General features: G+C 47.9%; 2 protein-coding genes and 1 non-coding gene across 6 annotated transcripts in view; 2 read left to right on the top strand and 1 right to left on the bottom strand.

Annotated features, from left to right (window-relative positions):
* Positions 1-575: 575 nt before the first annotated feature.
* Positions 576-6694, top strand: RPUSD2 (RNA pseudouridine synthase domain containing 2). The gene is made up of 3 exons (XM_004578429.2): positions 576-1227; positions 3893-4189; positions 5646-6694. Exons 1-3 carry the CDS (start codon positions 616-618, stop codon positions 6366-6368), a joined length of 1632 nt encoding a protein of 543 aa, XP_004578486.2. The 5' UTR covers positions 576-615; the 3' UTR covers positions 6369-6694.
* Positions 6695-22168: 15474 nt separating this feature from the next.
* The window catches only part of KNL1 (kinetochore scaffold 1), a 60550-nt gene continuing 56792 nt past the window's right edge, over positions 22169-25926 (top strand). For 2 of the 4 annotated variants that reach the window (XM_058666062.1, XM_058666060.1), the window contains exon 1: positions 22179-22724. The gene's annotated coding sequence lies outside the window, so the exon portion shown is untranslated. Of the gene's footprint in view, positions 22725-25926 lie in introns of all 4 variants that reach the window. The other 2 variants (XM_058666064.1, XM_058666061.1) reach the window with 2 other exon arrangements.
* TRNAS-GCU (transfer RNA serine (anticodon GCU)) lies at positions 22221-22302 on the bottom strand. Its single transcript has one exon. It is a non-coding gene; the product is annotated as a tRNA-Ser (tRNA).

Raw genomic sequence — 25926 nt, 5'->3', positions numbered from 1 at the left:
AACAACTGTCATTTTGGTTTCTTGGTTGATTTGTTTGAATAAAGCACCTTTCAAGTGTCCACATATCCAAGACACAATCAACCGCCACAGCTTTTTTTTTCTTTAGTATTTTTAGATTTTATTGGCAAGGCAGATTTACAGAGACACAAGATCTTCCATCTGCTGGTTCACTCCCCAAATGGCCAAAATGGCTGAGGTGAGCCAATACGACGCCAGAAGTCTCTTCCCGGGTATCCCACACGGGTTCAGGGTCTTCAGCCATCTTCTGCTGCTTTCCCAGGCACATAAGCAGGGAGCTGGATGGGAAGTGGAGCAGCCAGGACACGAACTAGCGGCCTTACGTGAAGCTGACGCACCTCACCCCGACCCGAACCCCAACCCACCCCGCAACCACGTGGCTTTTGCACAGAGTAACCCCAAGTTACCCCAGGTGTGAGGGGGTCCGCTTGGGGTCATTTGGCTCTGCCCAAGGTTCCTGCCCTCACCTGCTCTGACTCAAGTCACTCCCTTATTCACGCCCTCCCCTCAGACTCCACCTTGGCTCTGGCCCTCACTGATTGGCTGGTGTCGAGTGACGTCTTCAGCCCGCGACCTCGCAGAGGCGGTTGCGCGGTTATGTGGCTGGGCTGTTGCCGCTGGCTCGGGGTTCAGGTGCAGTGGCCGTTCCACTTACTTCCTCGTTACTTTACCAAGACCTGCGGTGGCTTCTGGAGCCGAATGGCAGAAACACTGTGCGCCGAGGCCGAGGGCAGGCTCAGGACTCCGGCTCAAGAAAACCGAGCCGCTGGTGAGGACGCAAGGGGCGAGCCGCTCCTGGGGCAGGCGGCGCCGGCCGTGGAACCGGCCCCGGGGAACGGGGAGCAGACCCCGGAGGGCGGAGAGCAGGCCTCGGCTGCAGCCCCGGGCCCCGGCAAGCGGAAGAAGCGTCGGGGCGCCGCCGGGGAGCGCGTGGTGCCGCCCCCGAAGAAGCGGCGGACGGGGGTGAGCTTCAGCGACGAGCACTTCGCAGAGACCAGCTACTACTTGGAGGGCGGTCTGCGCAAGGTGCGGCCCTATTACTTTGACTTCCGGACCTACTGCAAAGGCCGCTGGGTGGGCCGCAGTTTGCGGGACGTCTTCAGCACCGAGTTCCGAGCCCAGCCCCTGGCTTACTACGAGGCAGCGCTCCGGGCGGGCCGCCTGCACCTCAACGAGGAGCCAGTCCAGGACCTCAGCATCGTGCTAAAGGTGGAGTCTTGACGGGGCTGGCCAGAGGCAGGCGAGGGCAGGGGACAGGGGTCCTGGGGCGAGCTGTGGTCAAGCGAAAGCACTGTCACTTGAACGTAGATCCTTTTTCCAACCCTTCTTCCCCCAGCCCCGCAAGTGGACAACGTGCCTGTCTGCTTCCACAGCCCACCCCCAAGTCTTGGAGGAGCCTTCCTGATTGCCACAGCAGCAACACTTGAAATTCTCATTGTTCCTTTTATACACTGTGGCAAGGTCACGGATTACTTCGTACTCCATATTGTCCTCTATGACTCCTGTGTACTGGATTTAAAGTTAAGTGTTGTGTGTACTTATGACAGCTTTGTGGGGTAGCTACTGCCACTCCGTTATATCTGGAAGGACACTAAGGTAAACCTCACATCCTGTGTTCTGGTAGCTGTCACGCAATCCATTCACCATTCAGCCTGAGCAGAGGGAGTTGCAAGGTGATGGGGACAGACACAGGACTTGTATAGCCTGCTGCCTTAACCCCTTAGGATTCCATTGCAACTAATGAGTACCAGACACTCTTGTTGGTAACACTGGCTCGCTGCCACAGTGAGGGAGACAGGATTATCTGGTGTTTGGAGAACAGATGGTTTGAATCCCTCACATCCCAATATTGAAAGGTGCAGGAAGGGCCTGCCCCGCATTGGGACTTGTCCCAGAAGCCTGAGTGAGCCTGTGAGCCTGTGGACTCACCGGCCTGGTATGGTCTGTTAAAAGTCATGCTGTGACTGGTGACTGCTTTGTGAAGGTTTTCTTGTGGTAGCAGGTAAGGCACACCTTGGGCCGCTGCGTCCTGTGTCAGTAACAGCTCAGCTCCTGCTCACAGCCTGCTCGTGGGTCCTCTGGGGGACGGCAGGTGATGGCTCAGTCATTGGGTCCCCACTACTCCTGATAAACTAGCTAGACTTTCAGGCTGTAGGCTTCTGCCTGGCCCTGCCTGGTGCAGGAATTTTGAGGGGTGAACCAACGGGTAGAAGCTGTCTCTGTTTCTGGTTTTCTTTCACTCTCTGCCTTTCAATTAAATACTTTTAGTGTAATTTAAAATACATGTAACCTTGAGGAGGAAAAGAATCTTGGAATTAAATTTGTATCTACATTGAACTACATTGAATCTATTAACACTAATAAAAAATTTTTAGAAGATTCATTCATTTTTATTAGAAAGGCAGATTTACAGAGAAAAGGAGAGATAGAAACAGAGCTCCCATGCACTGGTTGTTCCCCAAATAGCTGCAATGGCCGAAGCTGAGCTGATCCAAAGCCTGGAGCTAGGAGCTTCTTCCAGGTCTTCCATGTGGGTGCACAGTCCCAAGGCTTTGGGTCAAATTTCACTGCTTTCCCAGTCCACAAGCTGGGAGCTGAATGGGAAGTAGAGCAGCTGGTTCACAAACCGATTTCCATATGGGATACTGATACTGTGCAGGCAAAGGATTAGCCAGTTGAACTATCATTTCGACCCCAAGACTAATAACAGATTTTAAGAAGAAACTGGTGCTGTGGTGCTCCAAACAAAACTGCTGCTTGCAGCTGCAGCATTTCATATGGATGCTGGTTCAAGTCCCAACTGCTCCACTTCCCATGCATCTTCACATTAATGGGCCTGAGAAAGCAGTACAAGATGGCCTAAGTTCTTGGGACCATCCTAGCTCTTTTTTTTTTTTTTTGCAGTTTTTTTTTAATTCATTAATTACATTGTATTATGTGACACAGTTTCATAGTTATTGGGATTCTCCCCACCCCTCATCCTAGCTCTTGATTTGAGCCTGGCCAACCAACCCTAGCCAATGTGGCGTATTTGGGAAAGTAACCAGTGGATGGAGGATCTCTCTGTCTGCCTCTCGGTCTGTCATTCTGCCTTTCAAGTAAATAACTAAATCAATCTTTTTAAAAGATTAAGACTTTTTAGGGCCTGATATGGTGGCCTTGCAGCTTAAGTCCTCACCTTGAACATGCCCTGGATCCCATATGGGCACCAGTTCTAATCCCAGCAACCCCACTTCCCATCCAGCTCCCTGCTTGTAGCCTGGGGAAGCAGTTGAGGATGGTCCAAAACCCTGGCACTCTTCACCTGCATGGCAGATCCAGAGGAGGCTTCTGGCTCCAGGCTTTGGATCGGCTCAGCTCTGGCTGTTGCAGTCACTTGGGGAGTGGATCAGTGGACGGAAGATCCTCCTTTCTGTCTCTTTGCTCTCTCTATTTCTGACTTTGCAATAAAAATTTAAAAATCCTCTTTAAAAATTAAGACTTTTTTTCTGTTGCAGACAGAAAAGTTTATTTGCGAAGGGACCAGATGAGCAGGGAAGGGAGAGAAAAGGGAAAAGCACCTCCGGAGAGAAAGCCAGGAGGTGGGGTGTGTCTCGAAAGGGGAGGGAGAAACACCAATTAAGACTTTTTAAAGAAAAGATTAAAATATGTTGCTTTATTGTGGAAAAAATAATGGAAAAGCAAAAATCTAATTTCACCATTAATGTTTTTAGTGTGTGTGTTTCCATGGTTTTAAAGAATGAGGTTGTATGATGTGCACTGCTTTGGTTCTGGCTGGGCTGTGACCATTCATGCCAGGCAGGACCAGGGAAGCTGTGTGTGAGGTTGACTGATTGCACGTCTGCTGGCTGACTGGTTCCTATGTCTTTGACAGGACAATGATTTCTTGCGGAACACAGTACACAGGCATGAGCCACCTGTCACAGCAGAGCCCATTCGCCTACTGGCTGAGAATGAAGAAATGGTGGTCGTAGACAAACCTTCTTCAATCCCCGTTCACCCCTGTGGCCGCTTCCGGCACAACACGGTCATCTTCATCCTAGGCAAGGAGCACCAACTCAAGGAGCTCCACCCATTGCACCGGCTTGACCGCCTCACATCAGGGGTGCTCATGTTTGCCAAGACAGCTGCTGTTTCTGAGAGAATTCACGAGCAGGTTCGGGATCGGCAGGTGAGCCAGGCGTTTATGTCCTGCAGGCCACTTCCTGGATTTACCAGTACTCTGACGAAGGACCTCAAGGAGTTCTGTTACCTCAAGTGGGCCCTTCAGTTCGTCAACACCTGATGTGTCAAAGATAGCTTCTATTTGGTCTTTGTAGCTAGCTTATTTTGCCTCTCTGGGTCACTGACTGTTGAGTTATAAGACACTGGCCGACCGGGTAAGGTTTTCAAGATTGTAGAGAGAGCCGGCTTGGTGGAGAGGTTCTGGGCGAGGTGGAAGAGTTTAGGATAGAGGAGTGAGGGTGATGGCTCTGGTCCTGTAATTCTGAATCTGGATAGCATATTTGAATGTGTGTGGCCTGTTAAGCAAGCAGATTCTGAGTGACTGAATACTTACAATAGTCCCTCGGAGGTAAGAGCTTTATTGTTATTATTTTTAAAGATTTATTTTATTTTTATTGGAAGTCAGATATACAGAGAGGAGGAGAGACCTTGAGCCGCTAGGCCACGCCGCCGGACCCTATTATTTTGTTTTTAAAAAGATGCGTTTTAGGGGCCCGTCACGGTAACCTAGCAACTGGAGTCCTTGCCTTGCATGCACCAGGATCCCATATGGGTGCCGGTTCTAATCCCGGCAGTTCCACTTCCAATCCAGCTCTGCTTGTGGCCTGGGAAGGCAGTCGAGGATGATTCAAAGCCTTGGGACCCTGCACATGCGTGGGAGACCCAAAGGAGGCTCCTGGTTTCTGGCTTTGGATCGGTGCAGCTCTGGCCATTGTGGCCACTTAGGGAGTGAATCAACAGATGGAAGATCTTCCTGTCTGTGTCTCATCCTCTCTGTATATCTGACTTTCAATAAAATCTTAAAATACATCTTTCCTTTTTTTTTTTTGTTATTTGGATGGCAGAATTACTCAGAGAGATCTTTTATCCACTGATTCACTCCAGAAGGCCCCAACCACGAGTCCTTGGCCAGGTTGCATTTGGGAGTCAGGAGTCTGGACCTTCTTTCTGGTCTCTCACGTGGGTGCAGGGGCCCAAGCATTTGAGCCATCTTCTGCTGCTTTCCCAGGTGCATTAACAGAGAACTGGATCGGAAATGGAGCAGCAGGCACATGAACCGGTGCCCATATGGGATGCTGTTGTCAGAAGCATTGGCTTTGCTTGCTCTACCACAGTAATAGCCACTGCTTAACACTTTTCTGGTGTCACATTTTCTTTCTTTTTTTTTTTTAAAGATTTATTTTTATTGGAAAGTCAGATGTACAGAGAGGCCCCTGATGTCACATTTTCTAGAAAGGTTAGTAAAATTTAAGGAGGTTAAGTAATGTGCCCTGGATCACAGATTTAGCAGATGTTAGAGCGGGATTTCCTCTTCTGTCAGACAGTGGTACACTCCTGTCTGACAGAAGAGAATTTGGAGTTTCGGGTTTGTGCTGACTTTCTCTCTTTTCCCTCCTGTGTAGCTGGAGAAGGAGTATGTGTGTCGAGTAGAAGGGGAGTTTCCTGCCGAGGAAGTGAGCTGCAAGGAGCCCATCTTAGTGGTGTCTTACAAAGTCGGAGTGTGCCGCGTGGACCCCCAGGGCAAGCCCTGTGAGACAGTGTTCCAGAGGCTAAGCTACAATGGTCGCTCCAGCGTGGTCCGCTGCCGGCCACTCACAGGCCGCACCCACCAGATTCGAGTTCATCTCCAGTTCCTCGGCCACCCCATTCTCAATGACCCCATCTACAACTCAGATATCTGGGGTCCCTCTCGAGGCCGTGGTGGCCACATCCCCAAGACAGATGAGGAATTGCTGCGGGACCTGGTGGCAGAGCATCAGGCAAAACAGAGCCTGGATGTTCTGGATCTCTGTGAGAGTGACCTGCCCACAGCACTCACGGCCTCCTCAGAGTTGGGCAAGGCGAGCATGCAGAAGTTGGCTACAGCTGCCCCAAAGACAGACCAAGTAGTCGTGGCAGCCCCTCAGGATCCAGAGCCAGGGGCCTGGACACCAGAGCAGGTACCTGCAACAAATGGTGCAGATCAGGAGCCAGACCCACTGTGTGCCGAGTGCCGGTTGCGGCACCAGGATCCCTCGCCCCGGGAGCTGGTCATGTTCCTGCACGCCTTGCGCTACAAAGGGCCAGGCTTTGAGTATTCTTCCCCCATGCCAGCCTGGGCACAGGATGACTGGCAAGAAGACTGAGGGCTGTGGCCATGGAGGGGTTGCTACTTTGGTTGGGTCAGGTGAGCCTCAGGGTGGGAGCTCTCCCTGTGGGCAGGCACTCTGGAGGAACAGGGTTGGGCTCTGCAGGAGTCTGCTCATCACTTGCTACCTCTTCCTTCCTGTCCCTCCAGCTAGAGTTTGGGGACTTCCTGATTTTTTAATATATATCCCCTTTTCTAATACCTGGTTTGATTTTTTTTCTTTTACCTGCTTGCTTCTATGGAGATAAATTTCACATAACATGAAGTTTAACCACTTGAAGGTGTGTAATTCAGTGGTGTTTAATATATTTACAGTGTTAAACATCACATTTGGGCCTTGCACGATAGCCTAGTAGCTAAAGTCCTTGCTTTGCAGGCACCAGGAACTCATAGGGGTGCCGGTTCATGTCTCGGTGGTCCCACTTCCCATGTAACTCTTTGTGGCCTGGGAAAGCAGTAGAAGACAGCCTAAAGCCTTGAGACTGCACCGTGAGAGATCAGGAAGGAGCTCCTAGCTCCTGGCTTCGGATTGACTCAGCTCCAGCTGTTGCAGTCACTAGGGCAGTGAATCATCAGATGAAGATCTTCGTGTCTCTTCTCTCTGTATATCTGACTTTGCGATAAAAATTAAAAAAAAAAAAATCTTTATTAAAAAAAAAGATTTATTTATTTTTATTGGAAAATCAGATATACAGAGAGGAATTGAGACAGAGAGGATCATCCATCTACTGATTCACTCCCCAAGTAGCTATAACGACTGGAGCTGAGCTGATCTGAAGCCAGGAGCCTCTTCCAGATCTCCCATGCGGGTGCAGGGTCCCAAGGCTTTGGGCTGTCCTCTACTGCTTTCCCAGGCCACAGGCAGGGAACTGGATGGGAAGTGGAGCCTCCAGGATTCGAACCAGCGCCCATATGGGATCCTGGCATGTTCAATGCAAGGAGTTTAGCCACTAGGCCACCACATTGGGCCCTAAAATCTCTTTTTACGTAGTTTCAGAACAACAACATCACCCCAAAGGAACACAGTTACATTCCATTTTTTTTTTTTAAGATTTATTTATTTCACTTCAAAGTCAGAAATAGAAAGAGGGAGAGACAGAGATTCAAGCCAGTGGTCCACTCCCTAAGTAGCCACATGACCAGGGCTGGGAACTGGGAGCTTCTTCAAGTCTTCCACATAGGTTGAGGTTCCTTGGGCCACCTGTAGCTGTTCCAGGCACATTAGCAGGGAGCTGAATAGGAAATAGAGCAGCCAGGACTCAAGCCAGTCTCTATATGAGATACCAGTACTGCAAGCTATGACTTCACCTGCTGTGCCGTAATGCCAGCCCCACACTCTATTAAGCATTCACACCCTGTCTCCCTCCCACTAGGTCCTGATAATCATTCATCTACTTTGTGGATTTGTCTGGTCTGGACATTTCATAATGGAATCATACAATGTGTGACCTTGTGTTCATCTTTCTCTTTTTTAAAGATTTTATTTCTTTTTATTGGAAAGGCAGATATACAGAGAGGAGGAGAGACAGGAAGATCTTCCATCCGATGATTCACTCCCCAAGTGGCCGCAACAGCTGGAGCTGAGCCAGTCCGAAGCCAGGAGCCAGGAACTTCCTCTGGGTCTCCCACACGGTTGCAGGGTCTCAAGGCTTTGGGCTGTCCTCCACTGCTTTCCCAGGCCACAAGCAAGGAGCTGTGTGGAAAGTGGGACTGCCAGGATTCGAACTGGGGACCATATGAGATCCTGGAGTGTTCAAGGCAAGGACTTTAACTACTACACTATCACGCTAGGCCCTAATATAATATTTTAAAGCTTTATCCAGTTTGTAGCATCCATCAATGCTTCACTCCTTTTTTGTGGCAGAGCATTCCATTGTATGTTTATACCACATTTTAAAAGAAGTTATTTAAAATTTTGAATTTTATCTTACAATTGTATAGTCTGAGATTCCTTTCCTTCAGCCCACCCCCGACTGATTTTTCCCATATTTTCACAACAGTACATTTCTTCATAAGGAGTTACAATCCCATCAATCTGTTATTTATGTGTGCCTTGCCATTGCTCTATACCGCATTTTGTATATCGATTCATCGACGGATGGACATTTGGGTTTCTACCTTTTGGTTATTATGTGTGGTGCTACTACACATATTGATATGCACGTGTTTCACAGGATTTTTTTTCAGTTCTTTTGAATTTATATCTGTGAAATGGCTGGGGCATATGGTAATTTCTTTTTTGTTTGTTTTTTTTTTGTTTGTTTTGTTTTTTGTTTTTTTAAAAGATTTTTTTTTTATTTTATTGCAAAGTCAGATATACAGAGAGGAGGAGAGACAGAGAGGAAGATCTTCCGTCCGGTGATTCACTCCCCAAGTGAGCCGCAACTGCCAGTGCGCGCCGATCCAAAGCCGGGAACCAGGAGCCTCTTCCGGGTCTCCCACACGGGTGCAGGGTCCCAAGGCCTTGGGCTGTCCTCGACTGCTTTCCCAGGACACAAGCAGGGAGCTGGATGGGAAGTGGAGCTGCCGGGATCAGAACTGGCGCCCATATGGGATCCCGGTGCGTTCAAGGCGAGGACTTTAGCCGCTAGGCCGCGCCGCCGGGCCCTCATACGGTAATTTCTATGTTTATTTGTCTTATGGTTTGTTTGTTTTAAAGGAAGAGCAACATCTTTCGTCCACTGGATTATTCCCCAAGTGCCCATGACAGCCAGGGCCGGGCCAGGCTGCTGACATGAGCCAGTCATCCAGGCCTCTGTGACGTGTGTGACTGGTATCCAAATCCTTGGGCCATCGTCCACTGTTCTCCCAGGCGCTTTAGCAGGAAACTAGATCAGAAGTCAAGGTAGGACTAAATTTCAGGCACTCGAACATGGGTTGTGGGCATCCCACAAGGCAGCTTACTGTACTGCAGCACCGTACCAGTAATTCTGTATTTAACCTTTTTTAAAAAAAAATTTTTTTGAAAGGCAGATTTTTCTCTTAAGATTTATTTTTGATTTTTAAGATTTATTTATTTTTGTTGAAAGGTAGGTTTACAGAGAGAAGGAGAAACAGAGAGACAGATCTTTCATCTGCTGGCTCACTCCCCAAGTAGCCGCAACAACAGGAGCTGAGCTGATCTGAAACCAAGAGGTTCTTCTGGGTCTCTCATGCGGGTGCAGAGTCTCAAGGCTTTCGGCTGTCTTCTGCTTTCCCAGGCCACAAGCAGGGAGCTGGAAGGGAGCTGCATCAGCTGGGATACAAATCAGCACCCGTATGTAACCCCGGTGCATGCAAGGCATGGACTTTAGCCGCTAAGCTACCACGCCAGGCCCTAAGATTTATTTTTATTAGAAAGGCTGATTTACACAGAAAAGGAGAGACAGAAAGATCTTTCATCTGCTGGTTTCACTCAAAAAGCCGTGGAGGCTGAAGATGAAATTACTTGAAGCCAAGAGCTTCTTCCAGTTCTCCCACAAGGGTGCAGTGTGAAGGAATTGGGCCATCCTTTGCTGCTTTTCCAGGCCAGAAATGGAGCAGCCAGGATACAAACTGGTGTCCATATGAGATCCTGGCACTTTCAGGTAGATGATTAGCTAATTGAGTCATTGCACCAGACCTGTAGATAGATATTTCTAACCATGGATTTACCTGCCAAATGTCTCTTAACAGCCAGGACTGGGTCATGCGGAAGCCAGGAACCCAGGACTTGGTGCCGGGCTCGCACAGAAACCCACACAATTAAAGCATCATCTGCTGCCTCTAGAGTACACAACAGCAGGGAACATTCCAAGTGGAGCCAGGATTGGGCCCAGACACTCTTACAGGGAATGCAGGTCATCCCAAACAGCACTGTGAGTGTTTTTCCAAACTCCCACCACTATATTTAACTTTTTGAGAAATCACCGAACTTTTTCATGACAACTGAACTATTTCCTATTTCCAGTAGAACTATATAGTGGTTCTGATTTCTCTACATCCTCATCAACCTTTGTGCATTTCCTTTATTTTGATTGTAGTCATCCAAATGAGTGAAGTGATATTTCACTAGTGGATTGTTATTTTGTTGTTATGTTTTAGGTGTTCTGTAGATGTTCTAGATAAGAGATCGCTATCAGTCAGAAGACTAACAACCCAATTTAAAAATGGATAAGGGCCTGGGAAGATGGCTCAGTGGTTAAATTCTCCCCTTGCAAGTGCCAGAATCCCATTCCAGTTCCCTGCTGATGCAGAGCTGGGAAGGCAATAGTGATGGCCACAGTCCTTTGGTCCCTGCCACCCACATGGGAGATGTAGTGAAGTTCTCAGCTTCTGGTTTCCACCCTGCCTAATCCTGGCTGTTACACAGACATTTGAGAACAAGACAGCATGTGGGAGGTCTTTCTCTCTGCCTCTCAAGTTTAAAGACTTTTTTTTTCTAAACAGCTTAAAGTAGATGAAAGATCCAAATGTAAAAGCTGAAATTAAGGGCCTGGCGGCGTGGCCTAGGGGCTAAAGTCCTCACCTTGAACATGCCAGGATCCCATGTGGGCGCCGGTTCTAATCCCGGTAGCTCCACTTCCCATCCAGCTCCCTGCTTGTGGCCAGGGAAGGCAGTTGAGGACGGCCCAAAGATTTGGGACCCTGCACCCGCGTGGGAGACCCAGGGGAGGTTCCAGGTTCCCGGCTTCAGATTGGCACAGCACCGATCGTTGCGGCTCACTTGGGGAGTGAAACATTGAACGGAAGATCTTCCTCTCTGTCTCTCCTCCTCTTTGTATATCCAACTTTGTACTAAAAATAAATAAATCTTAAAGCTGAAATTAATATTCTTAGATTAAAATGTAGAGATCAAGTTTCATGATCTTGGACTTAGTATCCAATTCTTAGATAAAACACTGAGAATACAATCAACAAAAGAAAAAAAAATAGGGGTTGTGTTGTTACTTAGTACATTAAGCTGGCCCCTCAACGTCATCCCATATGGATGCCCACTACAGTCCCAGTGGCTTCTCTTCTGAGCCAGCTCCCAGCTAATGTGTCTGAGAGAGCAGTAAAAGATGACTCAAGTACTTGGGTCTCTGCACCCACATAAGAGACCTGAAAGAAGCTCTGGGCTCCTGGCTTCAGCCATTACACCCATTTGGGGAGTGAAATCACTAAATGAAAGATCTCTTTATCTCCTTATTTCTGTGTAACCCTGTCAAAAAGTAAGATAAAGAAGCAGGGACTGATGCAATGGCTCAACTGGTTAATCCTCTGCCTGCAAACACCAGCATCCCATATGTACATTGGTTTATGTCCCAGCTATTCCACTTCACATCCAGCTCCCTGCATCCTCACGGGAGATCCAGAAAAAAAAAAAAAAAGAATCTCCTGGTTCCTGGCTTCAGATCAGCTCGGCTATGACTCTTTTGGCTATCTGGGGAGTCAACCAGCAGTTAGAAGATCTTTGTCTCTCTATCTGTAAATCAGCCTTTCCAATAAAAATAATCTTTTCTTTTTTAAAAGAGATGCTGCTTTGTCACTAAAGCAAATGCCTTTCCTTAATTAAAAAATTTAAGTTGGGCTTCATAAAGGGGAAACTTGCTATGTAGAACAATATCAGTAATGTGAAAAGAAAGTTCCCAGCTACAGGCAACTGCCTAGGTTGCCTTGTACCTAGGCAAGTATTGCACTTCTGGGAGAAAAGCAGGCAGTACTTGGCAACCATTCTGGACCTGGTTAATGCCAAATTTGTGTTAATTATACTAGTGTCCCACCATAGTGGCCTTTTGTTTTTGTTTTTAATGTGGGGCATGCTTACACAAGCCCCTGGGCAGTGTAGGGGCGGGAGGCTGCAGATTGCCCAGGGAAAGGGGACTGAGGATATGTGGGAGCCTCTGAATGCATGATGGACAGAGGAGGAATGACTCCTGGGGACTTCCAAGGACTGGACCACTACACTCGCAGGTAGGCAAGGGAGCTGAGACCAGGTGGTTCACAGGAGGGAAACCAGAGGGCATGTCTGGGTCAGGCCAAGGCACCCACCCATCTGAGAGAGCTGGGCTGGGCTAAGTAGTATCTCCTGCTTCCCACTGGCACACATAAAAGTTGGAGCTGGGGAGCATGCCTGGGTAAGTAGGCTGCTCACAAGTGTCAGGGCAGGCTTAGCCACAGCACCCAGCAAAATGTGAGAGAACCACATCAGGGGGGCAGATTCTATAGAGGACTTGTGGGCTTGACTCTGGGACTGCAGCACCTGCTGGTTCATGCAGAGAGCTAGGAACAGTAGCAGGCCAAGTTAGGCTAGGCCACAAATCTCACCTAACAGCAACCCACATGACACAGAGGTGGAGCTGGGAGGAGGCCAGGCTGGGCCAGCCTGCAGCATACACTGGCACAAACGAGCTACACGGGATATAAGCCAGGCTGAATAGGATTGCAATATCTGCCAGTTCACATGAGGGCTCAGGCAAGTGGGCCAGGCTGGGTAGCTGCTGCACCTGCTGGTGAGAGCTGGAACTGGAGTTGGCTGGACCCAACCACTGGCAAATATTGAGACATGCTGGCACATGCAAGACCCTGGGTCTGGGGAGCTAATCAGACTTGGCTAGGATACTACACCACTGGCATGAGAGAGAATCAGAATATGTACAGGCCAGCTGGGCTGGTGTCTAGTGCTGGGGTTGAGAGTGAGTCTCGTCGAACGACCACAGTACACCCTGGACGGCATAATATCCGGGACTGGGAGCATGCCTAGTAAAGGACTCTGGGGACTCTGCTTCTAGGCTGCAGCTCCCGCTGGTGAGCATGAGAGACAGGACTGGGGTCGGTTAGCCTGGTCAAGGCAGCAACACTTGTTGGTATATGTGTGGGCAGGGTGTGGGGGTAGGTTGTACCAAGCTAAGCTTCAACACCCATGGGTGTGCAGGACAACCATAGGGATGTAGAATTTCCTAGGCTGGGTTTACAGCACATTGCTGGCACATGCAAAAACGATGGGTGGGCCTAGTGGAAGTTATTGAGGGCCACCCCAACCAGGCTGCAGCAGCTGCAGGTACACATGACAACCAGGCTTGTGGTGGGCTGAGCTGGGCAGCTCTCAGTTCATGTGAAAGATGAGGCTAGGGGAGGAGTTGACCAGGCAACTGCATCCACCGGTATGTGTATTGGCTGGTGAACGTGACAGACTAAACCTGACCCTGCACTAGCTGGCACACCCAAGAGTCAAACCTGAGATTACCGCGGGCAAAGTTTCTTGGGGGACTCCCTAGGCTGATTGCTGGACTCAAACCCCAGCCACAGGGAAAATCACAATGTATGTGGCCCAACCTTGGAAGTGCATGTGTTGGGACTGGGCCTCCTCAGTTGCTGATCCTGTGCATGGGAGACTTGAAACCGTGGCCCCAAACACCCATTGATGATATTTTAAATAGAACTTTTTTGGTTAATTTTGTTTGTATTGTTTATTTCTTTTGTGTAGAGCTATGACTAATTTTTGTGTGTTGATTATGTACTCTGCAATTTGCCTAAATTTTTAAATTAGCTTTAATAGTGTTTTAATGGATTCCTTAGGAATTTGCATGTCATTCACAGACAGATAATTTTACTTCTTAATTTTCCATCTAGATGCTTTTGATTCTTTTTTTTCTTGTGTAATTGCTCTGGATAGACTCTCCAGTGCAGTGTCAAACGGACATTATATAGTGAAAGTGAACATCCTTTTCTTGTTCCTGATCTTAATTTTCATCTTAGTTTTCAACTCTTCACACACACACACATATATATACACATATATATACATACACACATATATAACATGTATATATAATTATGTATATACTGATATATATCTTATATATGCTGATTTTAATTTTCAGCTCTTCATCATTATATATTTTATATGTTATATCTATACATAATAACTAGATTTTTTTTTAAGATTTATTTTTTTTTGTTGGAAAGTCAGACATACAGAAAGGAGACAGAGAGGAAGATCTTCCATGCGCTAATTTGCTCCACAACGGCTGGAGCTGAGCCAATCTAAAACCAGGAGCCTCTTCCAGGTCTCCCACACAGGTGCAAAGTCCTGACACTCGTATCAGATCCTGGGGCTTGCAAGGTGAGGATTTAGCCACTGAGCCATCGTGCCAGGCTCTAGCTGTGGTTTTTGCATAGATGCCTTTGCCATATTGCTGATGTTCTTATTGCTTGCTTCTTGTTCTGCAGTTCTGCTTGGATGGCTTGTTAACTTCTGTTTAAACTGGAGGTTTTTCTCTTCCTTCTGTTGTACACCTGTTATATACTTCCTATTTCTTTGCAATACTCAGCATGAGAACGACAGATGTTTGTTTTCAGGCATCTTCTGGGTGAATGATGCAGGTTCACTAATACCTAATCTGGAGTCTTTGCACAGTACATACTGAGCAGTAATAGTATGCATGGGCTCCACACTGGTAACTGTCTGCTGTATGCCAAACATTAAGGCTGGGTTATAGAGTTAAATGCCTCCCCCTGACCTTTGTGGCACACGTAGGATGAAGTATGCAAAATGCAAAGGAACCTAGTGGAGATGGCATACAATCTGTCTTGAAATGCCAGCACAGAGTTGCTAGAGGAAGAGACGTTTAGCAATGAGTCAGAAGCTGCCCAGTGGTGACATAAGAGCTAAAGGCAGAGGGGTAACACACAAAGGGCAGGCATGTTCTAGAGACAGGAGACAGAGGAGGGGACACCCACAAGAGTGGTTTTGGGGACACTGGATTCAAGGCCTCAGTGATATTGGTTATTGAAGCCTTCATGTGGCTTGGGCAGCCTAAGCAGCTCTGAGCTGCGGGGCATGGCGAGAGGCCTGACGATGCAGAGGCTGCACTTCAGGCAAACCCCATCTCCATCCCACGGGCCACCCACTCTCCCCATCACTAAGAGCACACTCCTTGGGTACTCTGGTGTCTTAGGGGGCCAGTTAGCTGAATCTGCTCCCCGGGAATCCCATCAGCAGATACTTGAGTACCACCTGTGTGCTTTAGGGTACACCAGATTCTGGATATTATGATACCATGATAGGTATCCTGTTACTGCCAGGTAAGCAGTCTGAGAATACAGCATCATATCTCCGTCTGGCACTATAGCTTTGGCTTTCAAGTAAAGAAGTCTTTTTTTAAGTTTTTTTTTTTTTTTTTAAGATTTATTTATTTTATTGGAAAGGCAGATGTACAGAGAGTAGGAGAGATAGAGAGGAAGATCCTCTGTCCGATGATTCACTCCCCAAGTGGTTGTAATGGCCAGTGCTGTGCCGATCCGAAGCCAGGAGCCAGGAACTTCTTTCCAGGTCTCCCACGTGGGTGCAGGATCCCAAGGCTTTGGTCTGTCCTCAACTGCTTTCCCAGGCCACAAACAGGGGAAATGGATGGAAAGTGGTGCTGCTGGGATTAGAACTGGCACCCATATGGGATCCCGGCGCATTCAAGGCGAAGACCTTAACCATTACACTGTTGCACTGAGCCCAAGAAGTCTTTTTTTTTTTTTTTTAAGATAAATTTAAAAAGCACTTTTTTCTCAAATGTAATTTCTGTGTTTCTCATGCATTTAGATAAAACTCAGAATGCTGCTTCCATAGCTATTATTGGCTATCAACGCACAGTTGACAATTGAGATGATTACATCTTTTTTAAGTTGTATTTTTTTTTTTATTTGAAAGGCAGTTATACAGAGAAGGAGAGACAGAGATCTTCTGTCCACTGGGTCACTCCCTAAATGACTGTAGTGGCTAGAGCTAGGCTGGCCTGAGGCCAGGAGCCAGGAGCCTCTAACAGTTCTCCCATATGGATGCAGAGTCCAAGGGCTTGGGCCATCCTAAACTGCTTTCCTAGGTATACAAGCAGAGAGCTGGATTAGAAGTAGAGCACTCTGGGCCTGGCGCTTTGGCTCAGTTGTTATATCCTTGCCTTGCATGTGCTAGGATCACATATGGGCACCGGTTCGTGTCCCGGCTGCTTCACTTACCATCTAGCTCCCTGCTTGTGTCCTGGGAAAGCAGTAGAGGACAGCACAAAACCTTGGGACCTGCACCCACGTGGAAGACCCAAAAGAAGCTCCTGGCTTCACGTTGGCTTAGCTCCGGCCATTGCAGCTGCTTGGGGAGTGAGCCAGTAAATGGAAGATCTTTTGCTCTGTCTTTCCTTCTCTCTGTAAATCTGCCTTTCTAATAAAATAAAATAAAATAAAATAAAATAAAATAAAATATTTAAAAACAGCCTGGCGCGATAATGTAGTGGCTCAAGTCCTTACCTTGAATGCACTGGAATCCCATATGGGCGCCGATTCTAATCCCAGAAGTCCCACTTCCCATCCGGCTCCCTGCTTGTGGCCTGGGAAAGCAGTCAAGTATGACACAACGCCTCGGGACCCTGCACCCCCGTGGGAGACCCGGGAGAAACACCTGCCTTTGGATCAGCGCAGCACTGGCCATTGTAACTGCTTTGGGAGAGAAGCAACAAACAAAAGATTTTCCTCTCTGTCTCTCCTCTTCTTTGTGTATCTGACTTTCCAATAAAAATAAATCTTAAAAAAAAGAAAGAAAACAGAGTACTCTGTGACAACCCAAAAATTCAAAATGGCATCAGTTTTGTCAGTCCTTGTAAGTCTACGTGAGTGTCAGGGTAAGCAGAAAAACAAGCATTCTGTTAGGGACACATGTGGAACCAGAATATTAGAAAGACATCTCCTGTCTACTTAAAAGCTTGGCTAACTGCAAAGCTGGCTTCTGGAAACCATGCCTGCTTGCTCGTTCAGCTCCTCAGGAGCAAGCAGGATACAGCTCTTAGTCTGTGGCAACACTTGCGCATCATCTAGCTTAACAGGATTAGTGGCATTACTGTTTCTCCTAATGGTGCCTGGCAGTTGGGTTGCAGGTGGTCTATCTTCCCCTTATCCTCAGATTAGCACTCAGCTATAAAGTTAACTCTGACAGCCCAGGCCAAAAAACAGGTCCTTTATAGTCCTGGGAGGAAAGAATGCCCAATCTTAAAAAGACCAGAATTCCCAACAATTCCCCCTTTAGCCCATTGCACAAATGCTAGCTTAGTTGATAAGATAGCTTTTCACACTAGTGTGAGCTCAAAAGCCCCTAACTGCAGCCTGTCAGAGTCGCTTCCCTCTTCCAGTTGTGGTCGTACTGGATAGTCCTCTGACCGGTGAAGACTCGGGTGAGCTTCTAAGAGTCTGTGTCCAACTCATTTGTGGGATAAAATCAGTCAGCTTGAAACACCGGGGCTGGAACCTGTGCTCCCAGGGGATGCAGGAGGCTTAACCTACAGCACCACAACATTGGCCCCAACTACATCTTCTTTGGGAAAAGTTTTCAATGAGCAATAATTTTGCCTTGGATGAACAATATCATTGGCTACAATACTGCTACCACACAAAGCTGTAACTAGGTCTTTTTTTTTTTAAAGACCCGCTGTGATAATGTGTGCTATCATAGTTCAGAACACATGACACTTTAATTGGTCCATCAGTAACTGCACAAAACATTTACTGAAGGAATCTGACCTAGAACGAATAGACATAAGTCAGCACACTCAGGTAAGTGTATTTGAGAAAGAATCTTCAAGAAGGAACAAAGTGCTCAGAGTCTGTGAGTTTTTATTTGGCCCGAAGAGAGCTGTGGAGAACTACCCTGTGATATCACCATCATCATAAGGCTGGCTGATGTCTTCCATTTAGAACTGCGTGCAGCCAGCAGTCGCAGCTGCAGGGTAGGAGTGGCTTCACCCCGATGGAGTTGGGCTGGACTCAGTCTTGTCTCCATTCTGGAGGACCTCTGGGAGCTCAGTGCAAGAAGGCCAGGTGTAGCTGGTGCTTGTTTGCTAAGTACCACCTCAGTGCGGGCTAGTTTCTTGTGTCCACGTATTTCTCGTGGTTTTCCTAACCAAGAGTATACAGCTGGATTTCAGTTTTTGCTCTACTGATGTTCAATACAAGAAAGCTACTGAGTTTTCAGCTCAGGGGGGCATGCGAAGAAGCTGTCATAGCAAGATGGATATTTTCATCTGGCAGCGTACAGTTCGGGGAATGATTTGGGCAAAGAAAAAAGGGCTTGAGTTGCTGTTAGACTCAAAAAAAAAAAAAAGTTTGGATTCATCGTGGGCTTCTCCAGCCTTGCAGCTTTCCCGGCGATGGCTCCCCAGTGGGAACAGACTTCCTAAAGGGAACACAGCAATTGAACACTTCCGTCACTGCCTGCCCCTCAGATCCGAGATCCCAGCGTTTATTTTTGTTTGTTTTTTCTTGTGACATTCAATTAGATACCCTGCAGGCACCACCACGACAATGACAAAACTTTGATTTTAATTCTTCCTTTCAGAGTCATGTCATCTAAAAGCAGCTTTATCCACCAAACAGAACGTTTTTCCCAAGGAATACTTATTTTTCAGAGACAGCAAAAAAAATGGATCCACTCTTCCAGAGGCTGAAGATTCATTTCCTGGCTATCTTGGTGACGTATTTGAGCCACAGTTATTCATCGTGGTCTTTCAGGAGTGTGGGGCTGGGGGGCAAAGGGACATCCTGCAGTTGTTGGAGAGGACAGTTTTGTTTGAGTGGCACTGGTTGCTGAATTTGCAGCGACGTTCCTATCTGAAGATGTTGTCCTAGTCCGGCTGTTGCAGCTGCTCCACTAGATGGCGCCTCTAACTCTTGTAAAGCAAGGCACTAAGGCCTTACTGTTCCCATCGCTAAGTATATACCCACCTCTTGGATCCAATTATCTGCCATGTTGTTGTTTTTGCTGTCTTAGAAACACGGAAAAATAAGCACAGTTTTTATAGAACAGGAAGTAGTGAAGAACCAGTCATGACGGCAAGCAGAGAACTGAGCTCCCAGCTCTCAACTTATCTGTTTTTCCTCTGGGTACTTTCAGTGTGTTTTTGCTTTCAAATGTCTGCTGCTGAAGAGTTTCCTTTGTGAAAATACCCCGCCCCTTTGATTGGTCACCCCGATCGACCTTCTCCATTTTCCAGGGAAAGTCCTCCCTGCAAGGTTATGCCAAAACGTAGGAGAGTGGTGCAGCCCTGTCAGGAGCCAGATGACAGCACTGACAGGCGCCTGGCAAAGGCTACAGAGCACCCAGGGCTGTGGGAGCACTGCAAGGGCCAAAGGCTCGGGGCATGGAACAGGGCGAAGGCGGCAGGAGATCCAGCCACGCAGGGTGGAGGTCTGAGGTAGGCAGTAAGGGGCAGCAGGGCCCATGCCAGGGAGAGGAGTGGGCTGGCATCTGCACAGGTGTTGCAGAGTCAGAAGCCGTATAACTGTGGGCAAGTTACCCTTCAGGGAGTAGTAATGTATCTATCACAACCACATGGTTATGGTGAGTGAAAACCCGTATGCCTGTAAAGAACGGAGTAGATCCAGGCTTTTGGAGCGTGAGCCAGGGAATCTGCTTGAGGTTCTTGCTGCTGTTTTCTAGCTTGTACTCCTCTAGTTAAAGTCCAGCGGGTTTAACCCCCTCCTCTCCTCTGCTAGTTGTGTTCTGGGTCTTGCAGGTCTGGCTTCAGGGTATTAGCAATATTACATGTCATCATCATCATCTTTTTAATAGTTTCAAAGGTAGATATTTCTCAAGTATTTGTAATCTGCTGAGGGCTGGAAAAAGAATTCGAAACACTGTCTCATGGTAGCTCTTGAAATAAAATCCGGCATTTTGTGGTCAAAATAAGTATTCAAAACCTTAACATAAGAAATGTACAATTATTAGGGAAAGGTACCCACTGGCATACATTTGGCACAGGTCAGGGACGGCTCATGCTGAACCAGTTCACATCACCCACTGGCGAATCTAAGCAGCAGAACAGTAAGGTTCAGGCCAGCATTGGTCACAACATATACCAGTGCACATTACAGCTGGGATAGAGTACATGCTGAGCTGGGCTAGACTGTAACCCTCACCAGCTGGAACTGGGATGGGCCATGTCTTGCCAGGCTATAGCACCCATTGGCAAATGCCGAGGTGACGCAGGCCATGCCAGACTGGGCGGCAGCGCCCAATCAGCACACATAGGAACCAGGGAGAGAGGGGGTAAAGCTGGTAGGGGTAATGTGGAGGGACTCCCTGCTGGAACACCTTGCCCACTGGCGAGTGGGAGTTGGAATGGGGACAGACTAGACTGGACAGGGCTACAACACCTGTGGATCTCATGTGAGCCAGATCAGGAAAGAGCCAGGCTGGGCTGACTATTCCTATTGTGCAAGCATAAATCAGAGTGGGTGAGGGTTGGTTGGGCTTTGCCACAGCATCAACTGGCAGATGCTGGCACTGAGGGCAACTTCTGTCAAGTTAAACCGCAGAACCACCTGGAGAGTGCATGATCTGGGAGTGGGAGTGGGCCCAAGAAGGAAATAGTGGGCACCTCCCTCTTGGGTTATTACTCCCACTGGAAGCATGAAAACCAGCACTGGGGCAGTGGTGGCTAGACAGAACGGCACCCACCAGCATGTGCATGGCTGGGTAGTAGGCCTGGTTGGGTTGAACTAGGCTTCAATGCCCAGTGCCCACTGACATGTAGAATAGCTGTGGGACAGACCAGATAAGTCTGCGTACATACAGGCAAGCATGGGAACCAGGGCAGGGAGTGGGCCTGGTGGGGGTTATTGTGGGTCGCTCCGACTAGGGTGCAGCTCCCACTGGTTTTTGTGAGGGCCAAGTGTGTGGTAGGCAGGATCAGGCTGGACTGTAACACCCATTGGTTCATGTGGAAGACAGGGCTGGAAACAGAACTGACCCAACAATTGCAACCTCCAGCTGACTGGGGGCAATGGACTGTGCCAGACCCTGTACTGGCAAAAACACAAGAATTTGGTCTGGGATCACCTCAGACAAAGTTTCTTTGGGGATATCCCCAGCTGAACTGCCGGACTCAGAACCCCAACCATGAAGAGAAGTGCAGGTTCCATGGTCTGACTATGGAGTACAAGTGTCAAAGCTGAGCCTCCTCAGAGGCTCAGAGGGAGCAGCGGACAGCATATCCAGGTGCACATGGAGGATATGACAATCCATCGGAACCTGCAGAGGACACCTGGTACCACAACAGAGGATGGAATAAATCAATCAACTACTCCAGGCATGTGTTGGCAGTGAAAATCTGGGCAAAAGGAGACTCTAAGGTGGTCTGTGTCAACTAGTGGATCCTGCAGTGATTTCATCGTGCTTGGAATGGTGAGATTGGCAGCAATTCAGAACTGTTGAACTATCAGACGAGATCGGGCGCGTTCAGGCTGGTATGGCCATAGACGAATTGTTGAACTATCAAAACCACTTGAGCAGGACCCTTGGAGCATGCCCCACATCAGGGACATGGCATGGGTGGGAGGCTGGGTGGTGCTTCTCCCTTTATCTTCCTCTTTACCCCAGATACAGGGGGAAAAATGTAAAAACTATAGTTTTACCCACTTAGCTATAGCCCTTGACCCTTTGTGCCATAATCAACTATGAAAAGATTGTCAAAAGTAAAGAAAAAAAAGACATATTAGAAATACAGGCAACAACCAATAAAAAAATGTACAATTAGTGAAGTCCCTAGTTGGTAGTAGCTTCATTGCTTAAAACTGGAACAGATGAACATTTGAACATTGGAATTTATGGGATGATAGCAACTATGGAATTTCATTCACTGTTGTTTATATGAAGAAAGATTAAATCCAGCCTAGGAGTCCCAGAATGTCTCTTTCCTCTCATTTTCAATACTGTGAGGTCAGAAGTTCTAAAAGGTGTATTTCAATTATTTGAAATAGGAAACAGTGTCACTGATAATTAAGTACCAAGATATTAAGCTGTTTCCTTTTCACTCCGCAGATAAATCTGTGTTCATAGATTTAAAAAAAAAAAAAATCCGGTGAAAAGAGACACCACCGACGAGGATGGGATTCGAACCCACGCGTGCAGAGCACAATGGATTAGCAGTCCATCGCCTTAACCACTCGGCCACCTCGTCCCAGAAGCCTAAACCTCCCTGGTAGCTATACGGAGTAACACCAAGAGGATATGACGCAACGCTACGGAAGCCGCCATTTTGTACGGAAGCCAAGCTCCGATTATTTCTGCAGCGGGCCATTTCAAAGAAGATGGCCGCTCCCGTCATGTGGAGGATCTGAACTGAGAACGAGCAAAAGAAATCCTGTGCAGAATCAGACTTGAAGAACATAAACTCCATTCAGAGGCTGGGAAAGAGGGTTGATTCAAGCAGTCGAAGGAGAGCGGTTGGGGCGGAGTCTAGGGGGCGTAGCGACGCACGGAGCGGCTTTGCGCGTGCGCCGCAGCTGGGCGGTTAGATTTGAATACTTCACGGAGCCTCTTTGGGCGTTGTGAGGTGACGTCCTTTCTGAGGAGCGCGCGGACCCCAAACTAGGCCGGCAGGTGGGTGAGCACAATGGCCGCTTCGTTCTGCGTTTTTTGAGCGCCCCGAAAGCCCCGCGGTGGGAGGTGGGGACGCTCTCGGCTGCGCGGTCGCAGGAGCGCCGGGCCCGGAGCGGACGGCTCAGCCGGGTGCGCCGGGCTCCCTCTCGCCCTCGGCCTGCGCGTCGGGCCGCCTTCTTCCCTAGCACTTCCCAAGCCCCTCCCTGGCCCTTCCGACCGGCGCGACTGGCCCCCTGGGCGTCCCCGCGCGCCCCCTCACGCCCCCTCACACCCTGGGGGCAGCCCGCGGCGGCTTGTGTATCGTTCATTTATTGAACAATGCAGTGACAGCAATAAATAGGGCTTGCGCTCTTTATGGGCAGTGACTTTAATCGTGCTAGGAGCACGTAATACAGACTTCCAGTGTTTTGCGAGTGTAACATTAACGAAGGCGCTATTACTACGCCACAAGCTGGTTTTGAAAAATCCTGACCTTCCGTTATTCAAGCTAAGCCTCTTTTCTTGCTGATTATTTTAAATAATAGAGTGGTGACAGAGGCGTCTTGGGCTTGCTAAGGGATGTGAAGACCGAAGCAGAGGCTGACTGTAGGTGCTAAGATTGAATTGGCTCAGTCGGCCTTCCGGAGTCTGTGGGTTCCTCGTCTGGTGCTGGCGCTGGGAGCAGCCCCTGGCGGAGAAGAGGCAATGATTAGTGCAAGCTTCCTGCAGCCGGTGGTTTATGGAACGGAGAAGTTAATCCAAGATGCGGGGAAATAAAAATAGTTCATATTGATGAGATGACAGGTCCATGCAAACTGAGTAGAAACGTTGGAGATGGTTGTGTTACTGGTGTGTTTGATGCTAGCTCACAAATTGTAGAAGATACTGTGGATGTTAAGGTAGGACTTTCCCCGGTGACCGGGTGTTTTGTATCATCGAGAATGTCCATCAGCCCCGTGTGGCTACTGAGCACCTGCAACGTGGCTCTTGTGATCTGGAGCCAGATTTTAAATCTTATTTCGTTTTACCTAAAATTTAAATATTGACTGTATTAGCACGAGTCTATCATTGTATACTGAAAAATATGAAGCTAGGTATTGCTAGTTAAGCAAAGGAGCCAGATTGTGTGGTAAATGCATCGGCTTTGTTGGCCACACTGGTCGTGGGTGTGATCTGCGTCACATACTCTTTGTTTAGTTGTAGATTGCTTTGTTTTATGCAGCCTATTAAAAACTGTTTTTAGTTTTAACAGCTAGCTTGGCACAGTGAGAGGGGTTTATTTAGGTGAGAGGTTTTCAGACTTTCTTGGTTGACCTGAAGAGGTCAGAAGACATAGCTGACAGTTACATTTATTAAGTAGTTGGTGTCAGACAGCTTATTTAGTATTTATGTCCTAAAAACTTAGTAGCCGTATGAAAAATACGCATAAATTAAAGGAAAACAAAAACTTCATTTTTTGTTATGTAATCACAGTTACTCATTAGCTGTTTGCCTGTTGGACCTTGCCCAACTTCTCAAACCTTGGAATTAGATTGTATATTGCACCCCTTTCATTTCCTTTATCATTTTGTTGTTGTTATTGCAAGATATGTTTATTTCCAAGGCAGAATGGCAGAGAGAGGGAAAGACAGAAAGCACTCCCATTCACTGGCTTGTTCCCCAGATGACCACAGCAGTTCAGGCTGAGCCACACTGAAGGCAGGTTCAGAAACTCCTGCTGGCTGCAAGATCCACCACACGCAGCCAGCTCTTGGGCCTCCCTCTGCTGTCTTCCCAGGCAAATTAGCAGGAAACCGGGTTGGAAACTGTTTTAACACTTGCTGTTTGTTTTTTTAGATAATTACTGTTCACTTGCTTTCTGTTCCTCCTTTGTTAGGTATTGTTCATTTACTCTTAAAAGTTTTACTTAATTGGAAGGCAAAGTTACAGGGAGAGACAGAGATCCTCCACCCACTGATTCACCGGCCAAATGGCTACACTGGCTGACGTCATGAGCCTGGAATTTTGCGTCTTCCTTGTGGGTTGGTGGGAGCCCAAGTACATGGATCATCTTCTATTGCTTTCTCAGGCACATTAGCAGAGCTGAATCGGAAGTGGAGTGGTTGGGACTCTGCAGTGGCGCTCTGATGTGAGATGCCAGCACCAGAACCCCAGCCCCTGTCGGATTAAAAGGAAAAAGTGGAGGAAGTTGGCTGTTTGATGGGACCAGTGAAGTTGCCAGTATCTGCAGTGTTGGCATCCCATTTGGGTGCTTGGGACGACTGTATCACATATCAGAATGCCTGGTTCTGATCTCAGCTGCTCCATTTCCCATCCAGCTCTTTGCTTATGTGTCTGGGAAAGCAGCAGAGGATGGCCCAGATCCTTGTGCCCCTGCATCCATGTGGGAGACCTGCAAGAAGCTCCTAGCTTGTTACTTAGGTCTGGCCCTGCTCCAGCTGTTGAGGCCATTTCCTGGGGAGGGAACCAGCTGATGAAAGATCATTCTCTCTCGCTCTCTCTCATCCCTTCTCTCTTTCTAACAGTACCTTCCAAATACATAAATAAATCTTTAAAGTAAAAAAAGAAAGGTTGTTATAGTTGTTGCAACTTTCTTGAACTTCTAAAATTTGTTTTCAGTTTATTAGAGTGACAGACAAGCCTTCTATTTTCTGATTGACTCTCCATATGCTGGTGATGCTGGGCTAGCCTGAAGCCAGGAGCCTGAAATTCCAGCTGTATTTCTCACCTGGGTGGCAGGCACCAAGCACTTGAGTCATCACTGCTGCTTTTCAGGGTGCGCGTTGGCAGGAAGCTAAATCAGAAATGGAGTGGCTGAGAACTTGGGCATAGGAGACAGTTGCCAAGTTGCCCAAAAAGTGACTAAAAGCCACTGCACCAAAGGTTCACTTTAACTGAGCTGCTTTTTCAACAATTGAGATGATTATAAATGTTTCTGGATGGTGGACTCACTTTTTAAAAAAAGATTTATTTTTATTGGAAAGTAAAATATACAGAGGAGGAGAGACTGAGAGGAAGATCTTCCATACGATGATTCACTCCCCAGGTGACTGCAATGGCCGGAGCTGAGCCAATCCAAAGCCAGGAGCCTGGAGCCTCTTCCAGGTCCCCTGCATGGGCTCAGGGTCCCAAGGACTTGGGCCTTCCCTCAGCTGCTTTCCCAGACCACAATCAGGGATCTCAAATGGGATCCTGGAGTGTTCAAGGCAAGGACTTTATCCAC

Source organism: Ochotona princeps, chromosome 6 (assembly GCF_030435755.1).
Source record: "Ochotona princeps isolate mOchPri1 chromosome 6, mOchPri1.hap1, whole genome shotgun sequence".
In the NCBI taxonomy this organism is placed as follows: domain Eukaryota; kingdom Metazoa; phylum Chordata; class Mammalia; order Lagomorpha; family Ochotonidae; genus Ochotona; species Ochotona princeps.
The sequence above is the reverse complement of the archived record's forward strand: the minus strand, read 5'-3'. Positions and strand labels throughout refer to the sequence as shown.

Coding starts and splice junctions, on each gene's coding strand:
- RPUSD2 (XM_004578429.2), top strand. CDS start 616: ATGTGGCTGGGCTGTTGCCGCTGGCTCGGGGTTCAGGTGCAGTGGCCG. Junction 1,228..3,892: donor ACCTCAGCATCGTGCTAAAG/GTGGAGTCTTGA, acceptor TGTCTTTGACAG/GACAATGATTTCTTGCGGAA. Junction 4,190..5,645: donor AGCAGGTTCGGGATCGGCAG/GTGAGCCAGGCG, acceptor CCTCCTGTGTAG/CTGGAGAAGGAGTATGTGTG.